A 19,252-nucleotide genomic window follows, 5' to 3' on the forward strand; every position below is an offset into this window, starting at 1 on the left:
CCAGTAATCCTGCAAAGGAATCTTTTAATTTTGATTAGCTTTAGCTTGCGTCAGCACCAAGGACAGCTGCTTCTCATCGCGCGCACGCAACGTCACCCAACTTGCAACGTCTGCAAATGTATCGTATGCAAATTAGGTATAAAAAGAATCAAGCACTATTTAAGAGCAACGATAAATACCTAAAGATGGTTATATTTATTCATCTACTTGTCAAAGGGTTTTCCACGTCCACTCAGGTGGATGCGCCATGGAACGAGACGAACGTGATTTATCCAGTAGCGCCACGAATTAATGCAGTATTTCTAGTATTATCAATGTCAAAAACGCTCATTACTTAATAAAAAGCATTTTAACGCTGATAAAAAAAAAATCTGTTAAAACTAATGTTTTCTGTGGCGCTGCCACAGTCTGAGCCGTCAGTCCTAACTGTAATTTCCTTCCAACATGAATTCCTTACTTCAAAACTTTAATAACACAAGTCCTAGGTGGTTGATTGTTATTATTTTATTTAAAAAGGAATACTATGGAAGAACAGGCAGGATTTTCGGATTACATTCGCTGTCCAGTAGGGTGCAGTGTATGGAGCCCTATGAATTGCTTGTGATCACTATGCACAAGGTTACTTTAAAACAGGACAATTATGAAACATGTGTACATGTGGTGCAAAAGCCGCTCCTCTCAAGGTCTGGCAACAGCTTGCTTCCATCTCACCGTATCCTTTGCGTCTATGAGGTCGTTTGAAGCGTAATTCAAAAACGAAAAAGATTGAAACAAGCGGTTTCTAAAACTTTGTCAGAACAAAAGCGAAAAACACGGCTCTCTCTGTAAGGGTTCTACACAAATGTGTCATTACGACAGATGAAAAGAGGAAACGAGACTCTTGAAACCACGTTTCCACGAAAATGCCGTCACAATTTAATTCCAACACAGCAGCATGGACTCATGACCACACTCCAATGGACACACATCACACGTATTTACATAAAAGCTTTCAGTGTTTTTATTTATTTATTTGACAAGCAGCATGATCATGTTTGTCATTCACTTCTCTTTACATGTGAAAGTAGGTAACAATAGTCAGTATACCAGTTTTATTACAATATTTTTTTCCTAAGTTCATTACATTTAACAAAGAAAGAAAATAACACACGACTGCAAACGTGAGAAAAGAAAGCATGTTTAATATGTAGCCATCATAATGTCTTTTTGTTGTTTTTTTTACTCTATTCTTTCAGCGAATCGGCTCTTCGGATCTTTCTTTCCCAACAGATAGAGGCATGGTCTGTTTGACGTTGGACGCACAGGTGCGTGGCACTGGTGATGCTGTAAACAGTTTAAAAACCAGAAAGGGGGCAGGTTTGAATGGGGGGGGGCTTTAAAAAGTGGTGGTGCGAGCTGGCCGTCTGCCGTGACGGGATGTCAAGTCTTTTCCACAGGTGGATCGCCGCGCAGGGTCACAGCGGACGGCCGCAGTCCGAAATAGATGAAGGACTCTGTTTTGTTCAGAATATGGAACCTGTCTCATAGGTGAGTCTCTTAAACGGAGATGCTCCCTTCCTCGGCTCCTCCTCGGCCTACGCAACGTAGCTGTACTCGTCGGCCGACGTCTGGCTTCGCTCGATGTACTGCTTGTCGATGAGCACCTCGATGCACTTCTTGATCATGCTGATGCTGGGGTTGAACCGCGCTTTGGACTGATTGATTACCTGAACACAGAAAGAGATCGGACGTAAAGCGGGTAAACTGAAGCACTGACACAGAGACCTGGATCTGCTTCTGACGGCTGGTACCTCTGGGACTACTTCACATTCTAAAGTCGAGCTCCCAGTACAGGCTTGTGGGATCTTTCTCTACCATCTACTCCTCCTTAGAAACCAGTTCGAGTTCAGTCAGACAGGACGGAGTGTCTCCGACATAATAATACATTTAAATGATCAGGTCTGCCCCCAGGCGTGTGACTGGATTGGGTTAAGTGAGCACAGAACTATGCTGCAACCCAGACCATTTCATTGCAGCTCTGACAGCGTGTTTAGGGTTGTTGACCTGCAGGAAGGCGGAGCTTGGTCTTTAGCAGCCTCTAAATGGCTTTTCTTCCAGCATTGTTCTGCATTTGCTTTAGGGCTGGCCGATATGGATTAAAAAATAAATCTCAGATTTATCATACCAAATCCGATTAATCGATTTTTTCCTTCTTTTTGTTCCATAAAATGAAATTATTTTAAAACCTTGCTTTTTATGTCAAGCATTTCGTCAGGGAGTTGACCTGAATTCAAAGTGCAACTAAAAACAAGCTGTGAAACATGCTTGTAAAACAAGATGGCAGCCGTGCCATTATAAAAAATTAAAATATAACAAAACATTTGCTGCTAGTGGTATATTACACATTGAGCTAAGAACAGGCTTCACTACTCTTGTGAACATCAAACTAAGTTAAAAAAAGTAAATAAGTATATGAAGTGCCTCGTATTACGGTAAAAAAAGTTTCCACTTAACAATATTTTGACAATACATTTGCCTAAACATATATTCAGCATCACATACTGTTCTCTTCATGGAAACCCAATGAGTGTATTGGCAAAATAAAAATCCAGATTTTCCAAAAATGAAACCTTAAAGAATTGTAAATTCGAATTAATCGATTAAATCGATTTATCGCCCAGCCCTAATTTGCTTCCCTCTTCCCATCCACTCTGAGCCTCTTCCCTGCCAAAGGAAAGCCGACCCCGCAGCATGATACCGTCACCACCATGTTGGTCGGCCCAGGGCGCTGCGTTCGCTTTAATATCCGTACACGCATCTTTCTGCGTCTAGGTTTAGGCGTTCAAACTAGCTCTCATTGTGTCGTAGTTGTGGTTTCCGCTAGACGGCAAACAGGATTTCTTAGAGTTTCCTTTAGAATTGCCTTTTCTCTGGCAACATTTCAATGAAAAGCGTGTTTTCCTGCTAGCAGATTTCTCTCCTCAAGCTCAGGATCTGTGGAGCTCTTTGAGAGGCGCCGCAGACAGAGAAACTTTCAACACAGTTGTTCCTGACATTTCCCCCACAGAGCTAACGGAGTGACCTTAACGCCAGAGAAGTCCTCAGCATTAAAACTACGGTGGTCCACACATGCCATTCACTCGGCCTGGGACCGCTCATGGGTTAAAAGTGAATCCCTTTTTCAGCCTGGGAGAAAACCTTCCCTCCTGATCTTCCACCGCCCCCCATTAAACACCCCTCCCCTTATGCATGTCGGTCTCCGGTAGAGAAGCTGCTGTGGGACCACCATGCATGCAGAAATCTCGAAAGGTCCAGCCTGCACTCACCTCCTGGATAAGGGCGTTGTGTCGGAGGACCTTCCGGGCCTTCATGATCCTCACGATAGCAGCTTGTAAATACATCTTGCGGTCCTCGTCGACGGCGCTCCTCGTCTGCTCTATCTCCTGAACATCACAGACACAAGGCGGCTTCGGTCGGTATCGCCCAACGGGCCACGGGCGCCAGCCGAAACAACGGCGGCCACGACCTTACCTGCGGCGTGTCTTTCTGCATCGATGTGGTGATCTTGAACTTTGTCCTTTTACTGGTGAAACTCATATTTAGTGAAAACGTTGACTCGGCTTCGATCTCCTCCTAGGCAGAGGGAAACGCAGGCATGCAAACAACCGGTGTCATTTCCTCTATGTGTGAAAGGAAGAAAGAAAAAAAAACACCCTGTGGGGTCAAAACAGAACCCGATAAGGCTTCAGGGGAGCGCTGAGACCTTCTGTGAATCGTGGTTGAGCATCTTGACGTCCATCAGGGACTTGATGGTCTTCTGCAGCTCCTTCTCGTTCATCTGCGTGCCGTCCTGCAGCTCCTTGTACGTCACCGTCTGGCTGTTGTTGAAGGCGAGCAGCACGGCCATCTGGTACGTGGTTACCATGGCCACGTAGGGTTTAGACAGGTAGTTCATCTTTACTTCGCCTGTTTTTTGAGGGGAAAAAAACAATTCGGTTTCGATGAGTTTGAAACGCCACCGCCTGCTGGTTGTAAGCAACGCCCCTCCTGCAGGGCCTCGCCAAAGTATTCACGAACCTTTATATCTTTTGTCTTTTATCATCTATTAGCTGTACACCATCAGTCATGAAATTTCATGTAAAAGTTGATTTTTTTTTCAGTATTTCAATTCAAAAAGTGACACTTTTATATTATACTCATTCTTTACACACAGACTGATATATTTCATCATTTGGATGATTCTAACTGACAACTAGTGAAAACCCCTAATTCAGTATCTGAGAAAGTTAGAATAGTGTGAGTGTTAGGTCTGGTGTGATATACCAGACCTAACATTGCAGAAGAACTGAAGTCACCATCAGAACAACCTGGGCTCTGATAACACCTGAGCAGAGCCACAGACTGATGGACTCCATGCCACGCCGCACTGCTGCAGTAATCCAGGGAGAAGGAGCACCAGCTAAGTACTGACTGCTGAACATGCTCCTAGTTTTCATGTTCATACTCAACATTTATGGGAATCCATTTTTGTATTGATCTTAAATAATATTCTAATTTTCTGACATACTGAATTTTGGGTTTTTCATTAGTTGTCAGTCCTAATCATAGAAATGAAAAAAAAAAATAACAGCTGAAATCTATCAGTCTGTGCATAATGAATAGAATAGAATAAACAAGTTTCACTTTTTGAATGGAATCACTGAACAAAAATCACTTTTTCATGATACTCTAATACGACCAGCACCTATACAGCCAGCGGTGGAATGCTTTTAGCCCACGGCCACATTCAGGTGTTAGACTGGGCCGCTCCGAATCCACAAAGGAACCCGGTGGAATATCTGTGAGAACTGATGCTCACCTATATATGATGGTCCATCCCATCACATCCGACTAAAGCACTATAAAGTGTGTGGTCGTAAAGGAGCAAGACGTGAAAAAAAGGTTCTGTGGGGTGGGAATACTTCTGCGAGGCACAGTACACGGAGAGCTAATATTTTCAAAATTGTTGAACTGCTGTAGAAATTGTTGAGCACTACAACCGCGGCGCATTTACAACCCCAACTCACAGCCTGTGAGAGAGCAGAGTCTCACCTGTGCAGAGATAGTGCAGCCATGTCAGCTTCCGACCGCTGAAGTGCTGATTATAGAACAACTCAAACTGTAAAGCAGAGAGGAGAGGGGACATTGCATCAGAAGGCCGTTCTTTGAGCGGCAGCCGTACTCTGCGACCGGTCGCCCTGCTCACCATCTGAACGCTCTTCTCCAGCTCTTGAGGGATGGCGAACGTGGACGAGGGGACGTGTGTGAGGGGCCAAGCTCCCGCCTGCAATGAGACGACACAGCAAAACACGTTCCACGTGAACGCCGTGGGGGGGGGGACAAAACGAGCGCGGCTCAACAGATCCGCTCTGAACTAGACAGACTTTTTTTTTTGTTTTAAAGTATCTTTGAGTCCTTGGTGCAGACCTGTAATACGTAGATCTGGAAACTGATCCCCAGGTCCACCACCGTCTCCTGCGTCTTGATAAAATTGTTGAACTTGTTGTTGAGGTCGGCGCTCACGCTCATGTCTGTGTACATTCGGTGAAGCTTGCTCGTGAACTCGTAGCCGCACGCTTGCTGCGGAGAGGAGGACGGAGACGGCGTGTTTAAAGGGACAGGGAGGAAATAAAAAAGGCGAGCTCCAGTCTGGGGAAAACACAAAAAACCCTGGAAGGACGTGCTGCGTGTTTACCTTTAGTTTGTTGATCATAGCTTCTTCTGAATCCATTGACAATGATAAACCATGTATTAACCGCTTTGCTAACATTCTGGCATAAAACTACAAAAACAGAAAGAGAAAAGAGAGTTTAGTGTAGGAGCGTGAGACGATGACGCGTGGGACTTTCTGAATGATCTATAGCCTCAAATCCCGTTCCGGCACTGGGACGCGGCATCGCTCTGTCCCCCAACAAGAGCCGCTTTTGGTCCGGTCAGCGCTGAAAGCTGCCTCGCTACCTTCTGAAAGATGTCCTTGTCGTCGATGTACTTGAACACTGTGATGAAACTGGTCAGCTTGTCCTCCACCTCGTTCTCCGTCATCCCCTTTGCAGACTTCTTCAGCAGATTGTCGCAGTATTTTGCCAGCTGGACAGAGAGAGCAGCAGGGGTGGGGGGGGGACGGCTCGGTCAAGGCGGCGTGAGCACGTCTAAACACCAGAGTCCTCGTGTGTGTGCATGCGTGTGCGTACTCACAAGTTCTGGGGCTTTGCAGATGGACTTCGGCTCCCTGAAGTTCACCACCGACGTCAAAGCCTGCGAGGGAGAGAGAGAGAGAGAGAGAGAGAAAGAGAGCTTGTTTTGGTCTAGTCCAGTCAGATCCGTTTGAAATGGGAGAAAGCCGTTCTAATCAAGACAAAGTGCTGTTTTGCAGTGAGACGGCGTACTTCAGGGTGAAAAAAAAATAAAATAAAAATAGCCCACGACTTCCCCTGTGGCATTTGCAGAATCAATGGTCTGGAGGGTAATACCTTATCGAGCGCACTCATGAAGTGTTGATCTCCATTCAGGACCGTGTTTATGAGCTGAACAAATTTACTGTGAACCTCGAGCACGGACTCCACGAACAGAGTTGGCATCTGGGGGAGAGGGAGCACAAACACAGAGCCGTTTTACCGACAGGACGTTCAGACAGCCGTTAGACTCTGATCCCGGCAGGTCCGGCAGATTGAAAAAAGCATTCATCCTTTCAGTCCACTTCACCTCCTGGAATTCATGCATGTTTCATTAAGCTCAATTTAGGACCTTGTTAAGACCGTTAGGCGTAAAAATTTTAGACCAACACGACACATTGCCAGAAAACTTTAAATGATTCCATAATTTTGTACAAGGAAATGTTTTATTGTTACCAATTTATCAAAGATTTTATTAAATTAGAGACGGGATTATTTCATTATTAAAACTGTTATCTTCTTAACCAGAGTAATCTTCCCAATGCAACACTAACATTTGTCTACAAACAACCCTACACTTGTATCAGCACCGATCTCAGTTTTAATGGCTATTAAGGCTGATAAATGTCACTGATTGTTATATTACTGTTGACTATGTCTTGGCTAAACAAAATTTAAGACCTTGGATGGAAATCTGGTAATTTAAAAGACTTTTATAATCCTCAAATTTAAAGTTGACATCCTTTCATGTTAAAATCACAACCCCTCTCCTGTTTTTTTCAGCCCCTTTCACTGTGATGCATGTGAATCCAGTCCTGTGCAGCTAACTGCGTTCAGAAGTCCCTTTTTTAGTGAACCGTGTCCACCTTTGTGTAACTGAGTCTCAGTATAAATCCAGGTGTTCTGTGAAGGCCTTAGAGGCCTAAATCCATCCAGTCTGACTGAGTCTGAGCCATCTTGTCTCTGGATGTGCAAAGCTGGTGGAGACAACCCGGCCAAACACTTGCAGCTGCAAAAGCAACAAAAGGGGTTTTCACAAGGTATTGCTTCAGGAGGCTGGAATACAAAGGCACAAAGCACATGTCTAATTGGTTTGTGAAAAACTATGGCTATATTTTCCTCCCCCTTTACAGTTACTGACTGCTACTTTATATGTTAAAATGAATGCGTTGTTTCCAATGGTTTTATATATATATATATATATATATATATATATATATATATATATATATATATATATATATATATATATATATATATATATATATATATATATATATAAAACAATTGCTGGGGGCTTGATATTTCACTATCAGTGGGAGACAGCTAAAATCCAATGCAGTTCACTAAGGCTGCAGTAGAGGGCAGTACAGCGTCGGTCACCAGGTGAGCAGACATCACCGCTGCAGCTCCATGCAGTGATAGCCGAAAGAAGAAGAAACTAAAGTTAGGAAAGTCTCGTAAATGACACTTTCTTTGATACACAATGAACCTTTAGATTGCTTTTAGTGAGAATGTGGCTGCTTAAAACTGAAATATCTGCTTGCTTTATCAGGCTTAGTTGTGAAATGCCCGTTATATCCGTTCTCGCTGGGCTTCACCCAACGGTAGCTGAGCGGGCTCCTCGGCCCCGGAGTAGACGGCCTCTGGGGGGGGGTAGACTTTTTAATCTACCGCTGCAATTCAATTGGATGATATCTAAGAGTTATTATTGGGTTTACTTCAGTGTTTATTTATCACTGATATTAATGGTTGAGTTTAAAGCGAAGCTACATGACGGAACAGTTTCACTGAACATTTCTAGAGCGAGAAAATTAATGAAATGGAAATGAATAATTCGCTCGTTTTTAATAATGATGCTGGGAATATTGCCTAATTAAAGAGAACTGATTGCAACTTGTTAATAAGCTTCTTTTTTACACTATAGTTTAAAATCTTTGTAAACATTAAGTCATGTTAAAAGCTTGACGGTTGAGAGACTGTTTTATCAACATTTTTACAGTAAGAAAAGTCTGTTAAATTTAAAATTAATATTTCTTACGGGATTATTGTAAAGTTAAAAGGATTGGGAGAACAAGAGGCAATAAGAGTCGTTGAAAGGTGAGTAGACAAGAACAGGCCAGTCAAAATGTTTTCACAAGCAACTGAAGTGATGAAGATCATACAATAAATAACGTTAGATTAGTCGACTATCAAAATAATCGTTAGCTGCAGGCCTACCATTCATGCACCTGTAAAATCAGACGGTGAAAACATCAAGTGCACTGCTCACATTTTCCTGAGAGAGGTTACTGGTGCCTCGGATACCCTCGTTGTGGATATGGACCTGCAGCTCCTGGATCATGTGAGGCAACCCGTTTGCCACGGCCCGCAGCAGGGTATACATGTTGGCCATGTCTAAAGAAAAACCCCAACAGTTCATCCACCTACTAGTGGTTGTAGTTGATCGCGTGTGAACGGCACGAGCGGACGAAAGGGGCGAAGCCTACTGACCGTCTCTCTTCTCTTGCCTAATGATGTTCTGGCACTCCCCGTGCAGGAACTGCAGGTGATCCGCCACCATCCTCTGCTGGCATTCGTGAATGACTTTGGCGTATGAGCTGGGGTGCAGGTACTTCCGACATCGAACTTCTTCATCTTTCAACCGCGCCAAAACCTGCAAGAGACGGACGCGTCCAAATGGGGGAGGGCTTGTCACGTAACCTTCACTTAAGTCCAACGAAGAACTCAATGAGACTTTTCTAATTATTTCATCTTTGGGGTTTATCTAGCAAAGCCAACGAAGAAAAGAAATCATGAAAATGATCAAAAGGGCTAAATTCCCCAGAGCGGTAATTTGTTTTAGATGAAACGCGGACACCTAGCTAGTGCAGGCAGGGAGGCTTCTATCTTGACTCGGCTGCACAGTGACGGGTCGGACAAGAACCAGAGGCAGACTGACCTTCTGTCCACTAAAGCCTAGTAAATAATGTGTTGATAAGCGGAAGATAACGCTCTAGTAGATGAATCAGATTACTGCCACAATTAGGAAATACAATGGGAGGCGGGGAGAAATAGAGGCAGAGGTCATCACAATATGTGATGTCAGCTTTAGTGGCTTAATGTTTGAGCAAATACTCAAGATTAATAACCTGACCGATCAAACACTCAGACTTCGTGGGAACTTTAATTTATAGGATGAACACAAACCTAAACCTCCTACACTTAACTCACACAAGAGGCAGTACTAGCATTCATCAATGGAGGACTTGACGCTAACCTTCGTTCCTAAATCTAGGAGGAAGCACGCAATCGACAGAAACAGGCTTTCCTGCAGCATGTCATCACCTTCTAATACTTCATGCCGTCTCTCCGTATCTTACCTTCTCCATATACTGAGAGCAGTTGGATTCCTGGAGGAGATTGGACGCTTCCTGTTTGTAATACTCGCCTGTTTTTAGCAGAAAAGGTCCTTCAAAGATTTCTTGATAAAACTGCAACACAGGTAGAAAGGAAAAAAAAAAAAAAAAGAAGAAGAAAATGTGAGACATATTATTTTGTATGTTGACCCTAATCACAATCATACAGAGGGGGAAATAAATATAGAACATGCCAACGTTGTTCTCGGTAGACAGAATCGACAGGTACATAAAGACCCGACACAAATCAGCCCAAAGACAAAATGTGCATACTATGGTAGAGTAAACAGAATCTGTGTCCAAGACGTGAAGAAAACCTGGAAAAAAAGACATAAAAGAAAGAACTCTGCTTAAATCAGCCAGTTTAGAAAGCAATCCTGTCCCTAAAATCAACTCATTTAGTCCTAACTGATGGGCTATAAAAAGGTTTCCCAAGGAGAAATGTAGCTATTAGACAAGAAGCGCCTCTTGATGGGCAAACGCAAAGCAACTCTCAGCTTGACGCGCGTACGATCCGTGCGGCAATGTGACGTGTGGACACAACGTCTGCAGCATTTATGCCACGTGCAGTTTTTGATCCGAAGTAACTCTATTCTCCTAGACTGTAGAGGGCAGTGTTGCGCTGCTACTCCCCACTACACGTAAAAGTAAAAAAACATTTAAACCTCTTCCATTCCTCCAAGAGTGACGGCGATTTCTGTCCAGGAATTGTTAACAGTTTGTTGATGAACAAACAAGGGATGGTAAGAGCCTCATTTCACCGTAAACCTGCCCCAACCAGGTGCTCCATACATGGTTTCTGACATAAAGTACAAAGAATAAGCATCAGGACCATTCTGAGGCCTTCAGAAACACCTTCAATTAACAGGTACAGTTTTACCATGGAAACAAGTAACCCACATAACTACAAATGACCTCTATGCATGCAAACTACACGAGACACAAGACTCCACTGCTGAAGAAAAAGCTTTCTGTGGAGCATTGGGACAAATAAATTAAAATATTCTGAGCACCACCGGACTCTTTGGATGTGTTGGCATGTTCTGTACCTTCCCCTCTGCATAAGCGGGATTAGGCTAGTATTTGTAGCACGTGCATTTTCGGATCAGGGTTGGAAAAAAAACAAAAAAGCTGTGGGTGTCTGCTGTCTCACCTTTAGCGGAAATTTCTTCTTGTACTGTTCAACATGAACAAAAGAGTTGATGACCCCGTGGATTACCTTCTGGTTGGGGTTCTCGCCGCAGCGATCACTGCAAGACAGCACAGGTTTAAAAACTCGATGAGGACGTGTGTCTAGACGGTGGGGGTGGGCGATGCTTGGGAACGTTCCCTTTGACAAAACCGATGTGAAAGTGCTGCAAACATGAGCGGACATGTTTTTTTTTTTTTTTTCCTCTGGTGCCAGACACGCTGAGAGGCACTGTATTTTCTGGAGAAATTCAAGACAATGAGGATGAAGCAACAATGCTTTGAACTCAAACTAAATGCTGCACACCCAACCTACTATTTCCACCTGAGTTATACATGCGAAGACTTTGGCTACCGGAGGCAACCGGAGACGGAAAGAGACGTTTGATAGCTTACTTCTTTATTTCATTCAGCAACATCCGGATGAGGACAGCCTGCAGCGGTTCAATCATCAGCTTCTTCCACATATCTAGAGCCAGCTGCAATTCAAGAGGACAGAGCTTTTCAGCGCCGTATAGACTGACCCTTCAAGTAACGAATGCCAATAATCCCGCTGTCATTCCACGTAGGCCCTTTTTTTTAAATGTATATTAGGTATGACACTGGTGTGTTTACAGCGTGTAAGTGACAGGACGTGTGAGTACCTCTCCGATCTCCATGAGCGGCTCGTTCATGTCCACTCCCCCGTAGCCGTACTGCAGGTCTGCTTCCGTTAGCTTGTTCTTCTTGATAAACTGTGTGTTCAGATACCTGGACAACATGGCGACACGGGTAAGGATGGGGCGTTTGTGATGACATCCATGGTTTAAAGAAAGTGGACAGACCAGTAGACACCGAGGACACCCAGAGAACTGTTACTGCTGGCTGCGTTTGGTAACTAGCATTGAGGATCCAAACGGACTCCAGTAAACTGAGAGACAAGGCTCCTCAGGGTATAAAAAGATTTTCAAGGTTCCAGTTTAAAAAATTAAAAATTCCTGCGGTTTAAAGTCATTTCCATGAGATGCAGGAGGTCATGGAGGGACAGGAGTTTTGTATACAAAACTGGTACTATGGTAATGGTAAATGGCTTGTACTTGTATAGCGCTTTAACTAGTCTTGACGACCTCCAAAGCGCTTCACACTACAGTTCAGTCATTCACCCATTCACACACACATTCACACCCTGACGGTGGTGAGCTATGTTAGCAGCTACAGCTGCCCTGGGGCAGGTAACCCTCCCTCACCCGCTGGTGAGCACTGCCAGTCAGCTGGCTGAAACAAAGGCTTTGAGACGTTTTCCTTGGTGACAATTACGACAAATTTGACGGTTTGAAAATAATTAATGTCTTTTTATGTCAAGAGACAAAGCACTGCAGCTGTGTGTTTTTAATGCCCCTTTGGGTCATGTGGCACATAAATAACTTTAATTGTTAAATATATGTTGCAAAGTTTGTCATAGCTCTGAATGATTATCTTTGCATTTCAAGTTGTAAACACTGGGAAACACCGTAGTGTGCGCCTCTACATGAGTCATAAAGTGTTATCAGTGACGGACTCCTTGCTTACAGTTGTACTCCTGACAATCAGGACACTGAGACAGGAACCCGGGGTTTCTCCACCCAGCTGCAGTGGGAGGAGCTGCCCGCTCAGGGTCTGTGGAACATATGACCCTTTTTTACCTCAAAGCTGTAGACACTCACTCACTCGCAACCAACATATCCAAGGTGAATCAAACGTCTGAGAGAATTAACTCCTGGAGAAAACGTTCGGGGTCTGAACAGAATCAGAAAACTAACTTGAACACTCCAACCAAAATTTTGCAGCTTTGTGTGTGCTATATGCAGGTTTTGGTCTACATCAAAGTAACAATACGTATATAGTATAGATATTATTATAACAGTAACTCTAATTATGTTATATTTCTTCACCACAAAAGATTTTCCTTTTAAAAAAAAACAAAACACTGGACCCTTTTAAGGTTTTCATCACATGAAGATCTCATTCTGGGCTGTGCCAATCAAAGACTTCTAACTTAGATTAACAATTTCATATCACTAGACAGTCGCTGCAAAATCAGGACGTTTGGTTATTGGGAGCTCTTTATACTTATTTGGGGGAAATTTACTGTATACTAAGATCATAACAGTGCCTGCATAAAAAGTAATGTTAAACCTTTGAAAAAGCAATCGGATGAGCAGATAAAACCTTCATGCTCCAATAAAAACCTAACATTTATCCACAGGAGTCAACTGAACCAGGTGCACCTGCAATCTCTCGTGTATAAATGAAAAACCATATATATTCCATCTGTGAGTAAGAAGTTTTAACACAGGCACACAGATATTGAAGAAGCTGACTGAAGTGAAATGTTCCCTGTTAAAAGCACAGCTTGTAGTTGCCTGAGCACATTAGCACAGAGTTTTGGTTCAACAGCCCAAACAGGAGCCGGTTTCAGCTGTGGTCAAACCCTCTGACCATCCTCGAGTGGACCAGTAACCTGCAGCCGAGCAGGAGACAAACACAGGAATAATCTTCACAACACAATGGCACTGACGGAGTTAAAGCATGATGGTGTGCTGATAGAGTAAAGTCCGTTATTGGGTATTTCACAGGAAAACCAGACAAGCACCAGGATCACTTCCCGCCAAAGTGCCGGCAGCCTTGGTAATAGCCCCTTTCAGTTTCACGGCTCTGCCGCCTGCCTCCATCAGCGCTCATTTTAGGACATTTAGCCTGATTTCTCTCAGGCACTAAAGCTTTTAACAAAGATGACAACAATGGATGCAACAATCGCATCCCGTTTCACACAAGAATCCTTTTTCCAGTAAAACTGGTTCTTACGCCGCCCCCCACAGTAGCCGAGAGAGACCAACTCGCTGTGCATCGCCAGGTCACAGCTACAAATGACAGGCAGGTGATGCATCGTCTCATGGAGAAGCCCAAATACGAAGAGACCTGGAGTAGTACTTGCATACTACTTAGGGTAGTAGAACTTTTTATTGCCTACCTGGAATGGGTGACAATAGTTGAATAAACTTGTGGCTCACAAAGGCCAAAATAGTGGAACATTCGTGAAATTATAACATGCATAATAGTTGTGCAACAGTAAGACAGTAAAATTTACATTAATAATTCAATAATCTCTTTTAAACCCTGAGTTGGGTTTAAAAGAGTTTTTGGCTCTCAAAATTCTAAAATAGTGCAACTTTCATGAACTTATATGACATGTATAATAAAAGTCAGGAGAGAGAAGGCTGCGTTCAAGTGACATACAAACATCAAAATGGTATCAGTGCCTATTTGTTGCTACTCGCCGATGCCGATACCACCATTTTAGTGCTGGATCAGGGCCCTGTCCGATACTGGTATCGGTATGGGTGCAACACTACCGGAAACAGCGACAGGCAAACTAGAAACATCTGAACGCATTTTCAACCGAGTTCACCAACTTGTTCTTCAAATAAATCAGCAGCAAACAGAGGGGGAAAATTTTTTTTTAAGGAAAACTAAGTTAACCCTCTTCAAGATAAAAACAGAGATGGAGTGAAAAGGATGCTGCTGACTCGAATCGGCTGCATTTCAGCTGGATGGGTCCTGACTGCTGAGAGGCAGGGAACTCGTGAAGCGGCGTCTTTTTCCAGAACACAGCGTACCCCGGTTGCTAGGGGCGATAATAGCAACAGCCACCTTCAGCGTGGAAGACGGTTTACTTATGGGAGACGACTCAACGTTAGCTACTCTGAGTATCGGTCAGGAAGCGCAGAGGTGTACATCTGGGATTCATTCAGGCTGCCAGACGGCGAGTGAGAGCGAGGCTTTCAGCAGACAACAGGAAGGCTAAAAGGGGGGCAGCAACTTTCCCCTGTTTTAACCCTGCGAGCCTTCTGCCTGTCTTGGAACATGACGGATTTGGAAATGTGGACATGAATCCCGTCGGTACTACCGGGGACCGATTCACGTAAAATGAAACGGTACCATGTTTGAACACATCACTGTGACACTGAGGAAGTAAAAGAGTGGGCCCTTTTCCATGCCGGACATGAACACAGCATCACAGACAAAAGAGTGTGACGACGTCAGTAGCCGCTGGTTAAGGAAAGAAAGACAAAAGTATGGCTCCGCTTTTCAAGATATTGGTGAGGCGAAGCGCAAGGCCAGCGGTGGGAATACTTCCATTCAGAGGAAGCCCCTGGTCACTGCTGCCAATTTAGAGAATTTTTCACTATATTTAAAAATTCAAAAAAGCGACTAGTGAAAAATGTGTTATTGGTGACTTCCAGTGAAGGTAACCCTCATTCTGGAGTTATTTTCTTTGGAGAGCGGCAACCGCTGCTGTGAGTCACTCACACTTCTCCAAGCCCAGTCTCACAGACAGCCGCTGCCTCATCATGAAACCCGCCTGTAGTCGGAGCAAAGAGAGCACAGAGGACAGCCTCTGGTCCATCATTGCAAATGAATCCCGCCCTGATTTACAAAGCGGGATAAAATATATTGCATTTAATATATATTTTTTCTTTTCTGAAACTGTTGCACTAAAACAATTCCCTGAATTTTATTCCCAAAAAGCTTCAACCCTGTATTCACCTCGTTCACTCTGAACTGCTGTTTTGGTAAAACTTTGTTTTATGTGCTGTGGATTCAGGCAATGTACTAAAATTCATAAATTATTTACTAAGGTTCATTTTATAGATTCTAACAACTTTATATATTGAGGAATAAATATTTTAAATTGAAAACATTAGAGATTTTATTAATAAAATAATTTATTTTACTACATAAACACACAAAAGTACCAGAAATAGGTACCGTTGAGTGCCAGTATCGATTCTCAGGTTCCGGGTCTCTGTACCGTATCGGTTCAAATGTGAAAGGTACCCATCCATAGACATGAGCGCGGAGCATTGCGTGGTGCAGCACTGCGCAGCTCGAAGGAGAAGCTCAGACCCACAGTACCCGGTCAGTGGGCCGTCTGACTGAGTCCGTCAGGCTAATAACAGCTAGCATTAGCCTGTGCTGTCCGGGAGCTTTACTACATCACTGTGGCAGATACAGGAGCTTTACTCTTTTATGTTGCTCTCCAACATCGAGGGATCAATTATTTTGAATACTTTACTATGTATCATCTTTTGTTTTTCTGTTACTGGTGTATTAAAAAAGTTTTTAAAATAAAAAATAAAAAACAACGCACAGCCTGACGGGGGCGAGTAAACACAGCGGGGAAAACCCTGCAAAGCAATTCTTCCTTTTAAAAAACATATTTTTTTGTTGCTTTTTTTTTTTTTTTTTTTTTTTTTTTGCTTTCATAGTCTGTCACAATAACTGAACTTTTTTCTCAAAAACAGAATCCAGGTTACCTATTCATTAAACTCGATCATATTTATGGCAAAGATTTTTGAAGAAAGTCTCCGTTTTTGCTGCTGGGACTAGACAAAAAACATTTTCTAGATCAGATTTAGTCCAATTGTGGTTAGTAGACCCTTTTTTTGTACTGAAGAGCGTTTGCTCTTTTCTACTTCGTGTCACTAAAATATCGGATGTTTTTATTTTGTTGTTGCGCAGGTGCAAAGCAGATTATTTACAACAGAAGGAATTGGATTTCCCAATTCAAAAGGTTTGGACGCCACCGCTCTGAGGAGCACGCAGTAAGGAACACAAGCTGCTATAATCAGCAATTAGATGCTAAAAACAAAACAAAAAGCACTGTTTTACAGCCACCACTCTCAAACAGCACAAAGTCACCCCCGGTCTCACTGTAGATGACTATTTACTGCCCGCTCTCACAGCATAGAGGTCAGAAAAACATTTACTGAAATCAGATGGAGGAAACCAGGGCAAAATGCTGATCAGTGCATCTCTACGGACAATGCAGTATCAGTAAAAACGAAGGGTGCGGATAAACCCGACCTACCAACATCAGGCACACAACTAGAAAATCGAATGACAAAAAGGGTAAAAAAATATTACCTGTACAAGCAGTCCATGTAGTCAGCTCCTTTGCTGTACTCTTCCCAGTACCTGTGGTACATAACTAAAACCTTTTCCTCCGATTCCAGGACTTTCTAAAGAGGAGCACAGGAGGTGTTAGGAGCAGGAGCACTAAACGAGACAAACGGGTAATCGGTGGAGGGCTTTGGGGGGGGGGCTTACCTTGTACAACTGCCTGACATGGTTCTCAAGGAAAACCTTGGTCTCTGTGTATAACCTTTCACCCAAAGGCTCGGGGTATGCAACGCACAAGGCATAAATATCACTGGTGTAGAAGTTCAGGATCAAGACGTTATGAATTGCAAAAATAGAAACCACCGCATGAGAGTACTTTTGCCAACCGCTTTATAGCTTTGTCACTAACTAGGCATAGGCCAGCATGAGAATCTTACAGTATGATGACGTCGAGTACAAAAAACAGTGGCATGGCTGTATTAATGAAAAAAAAAAAAAAAAAAAGAACAAAAATGTGTTAGATGATCTAATTTAGTGAGGAAAAGTGTGTACAAGTCATCTTTCAGCCAGCTGAGTAGCAGTGTGCAGCTGTAAACCCAGAGAACAGGGTACGAGGGAAATGCGGATGATTTTGAAACTGAAAGTTTGGAAACCCTCAGTACCTACACAATGCCTCGGTGCTGACGACCTGACCATCTCCGCTGATAGGAATGCTTTTTGATTGAAGCGTGGTTAATGTGTAACTTTTAAGTAAGCGAAAATAAAATTCAGCCCGGCTCCATTCGTACTCAGCCCACCCGTCAACCTTCAAAACTGCTTTAAGACACATCGGGATGTAGGATACGAGAACCTATCATTCCACGTGGCTCTCTCCACGTAGTCGAGCATCACCACGGCCTTGATTGTAGTTAGTAACTTGTTCCATGTCTCGTCGAAATCCACCACCCGCGGCTTTAGAGACATGGTACAGCTTCTCTTTCGCCCTGAGGAACAAAGAATCACAGCCGAATGACATGAGCTGAAGGGGACTTTGGTAGGTTTCTCAGTCCCAATGACGAGCCACAGGACGGACAGGTTAGGAGGATAAGAGAATCAGCTGGGTGGCCAGAAAATGAGAGAGCTATGACAATGTAACTGACATCCAAATGCACGGTAATAAGAAACCAAAGGCAGGTTTAAAGCTAAAAGAGCGTAGCTAAAAATACCACGTCATTAAAAAAAACAAATCAAAACCAAAAACGTAAATGAAATCAGTCAAAAAAAAAAAAAAATCCAATCTGCTTTGAAGCATCTGCTCAAGTTTTTATTACTGAAGGTCAGGTTTCCAGACTGCATCTCTACATTCGTTACCGTGAGGTGCCCGACACCACCAGCACAACAACGCCCCCCCACCCACCCAAAAAAACCACAATGGGACTCTCAGGTGTGTCCCACTAAACTCAAATTACATCATGTACCGAAGCGGAGGCCCCGTGTTGCTCCATCGGTTCATTTAACGACAAAAATAACACTGCATCGTCATGACAGTGTCTGGTAACAGCCACTTATTTTCCTACACTCAGTCTCCTCCGGCGAATACACGTTGCCGTCTCTTGTTAAACAGCCCGCTTCCCCTTACTACAAACGTAGCTCAGTAAAGGTTACTGGCTAGCAGGAATGACAATCCCAAAATAGGATGGCGAGCTAAAGGGGCTAACTAGCCTCTCGCTAGCATGCTACTTCTCCTTCCTGCTCAACGCCATTCAACTGGTAGGCAACGGCTAGCGACTAGCCGGCTAGGAGCTAGCTAAGGATAGCTTAGCTATCACTAGCAAATTGTCATCTTAGTAGTTTCAGCACAGTCACTCTGACAGCTCAGCAAAACATGCCGCTACTATCACACAGATCAGCACTCTCAGGTCAGAAAAGTCTTGAAAGTGCTACCCACCTCTGTACAGCAGTTACTTTTATAAAAGTCAAGTTTTCTCCGCTGTCACGGACTTGATTTCTCTTTACAGGTCTTCCCTGGTACCTCTTGGATCAAACCATTTCCGCTAGTTGGGAATGTATTGTGGGAAAAAGAAAAATAACGTAAATGTATTTAAGCGGACAGGTTCTGCTTGTCAGTTTGCTATTTTTCTTTCTTGAAACTGTTTCGATTCGAAAACCGTTTTTTTAAATTATTATTTTTTTTATTTCTTCATACTAACGAGCAACAGACTGTCGAAAACGGATCCGAATCGACAACAACACCCTCATTTGAATGGCATCGCCCAAAACTACGGAAACCTCTTTGGACGTGTTTTGGCAACTTTTATTTTCGCTTTAATTTCCCCGTTATGATAATTATTATAT

At 43.4% G+C, this 19,252-nt stretch overlaps 1 protein-coding gene across 1 annotated transcript; it reads right to left on the reverse strand.

Annotated features, from left to right (window-relative positions):
- Nucleotides 1-976: 976 nt before the first annotated feature.
- Nucleotides 977-19,104, reverse strand: cul2 (cullin 2). Its single transcript, XM_036125162.1, has 21 exons — nt 18,846-19,104; nt 17,763-17,901; nt 17,126-17,228; nt 16,943-17,037; nt 11,641-11,746; nt 11,393-11,475; nt 10,962-11,058; nt 9,773-9,883; nt 8,904-9,066; nt 8,683-8,807; nt 6,489-6,596; nt 6,214-6,273; nt 5,977-6,105; nt 5,714-5,800; nt 5,446-5,598; nt 5,225-5,302; nt 5,071-5,137; nt 3,743-3,945; nt 3,511-3,612; nt 3,306-3,422; nt 977-1,706 (listed from the first exon to the last, which is right to left on the reverse strand). The coding sequence occupies exons 2-21, from the start codon at nt 17,879-17,881 to the stop codon at nt 1,575-1,577; spliced, it is 2,238 nt and encodes a 745-aa protein (XP_035981055.1). The 5' UTR covers nt 17,882-17,901; nt 18,846-19,104; the 3' UTR covers nt 977-1,574.
- Between the last annotated feature and the right edge of the window lie 148 nt (nt 19,105-19,252).

Source organism: Fundulus heteroclitus, chromosome 21 (genome assembly GCF_011125445.2).
Source record: "Fundulus heteroclitus isolate FHET01 chromosome 21, MU-UCD_Fhet_4.1, whole genome shotgun sequence".
Lineage (NCBI taxonomy): Eukaryota > Metazoa > Chordata > Actinopteri > Cyprinodontiformes > Fundulidae > Fundulus > Fundulus heteroclitus.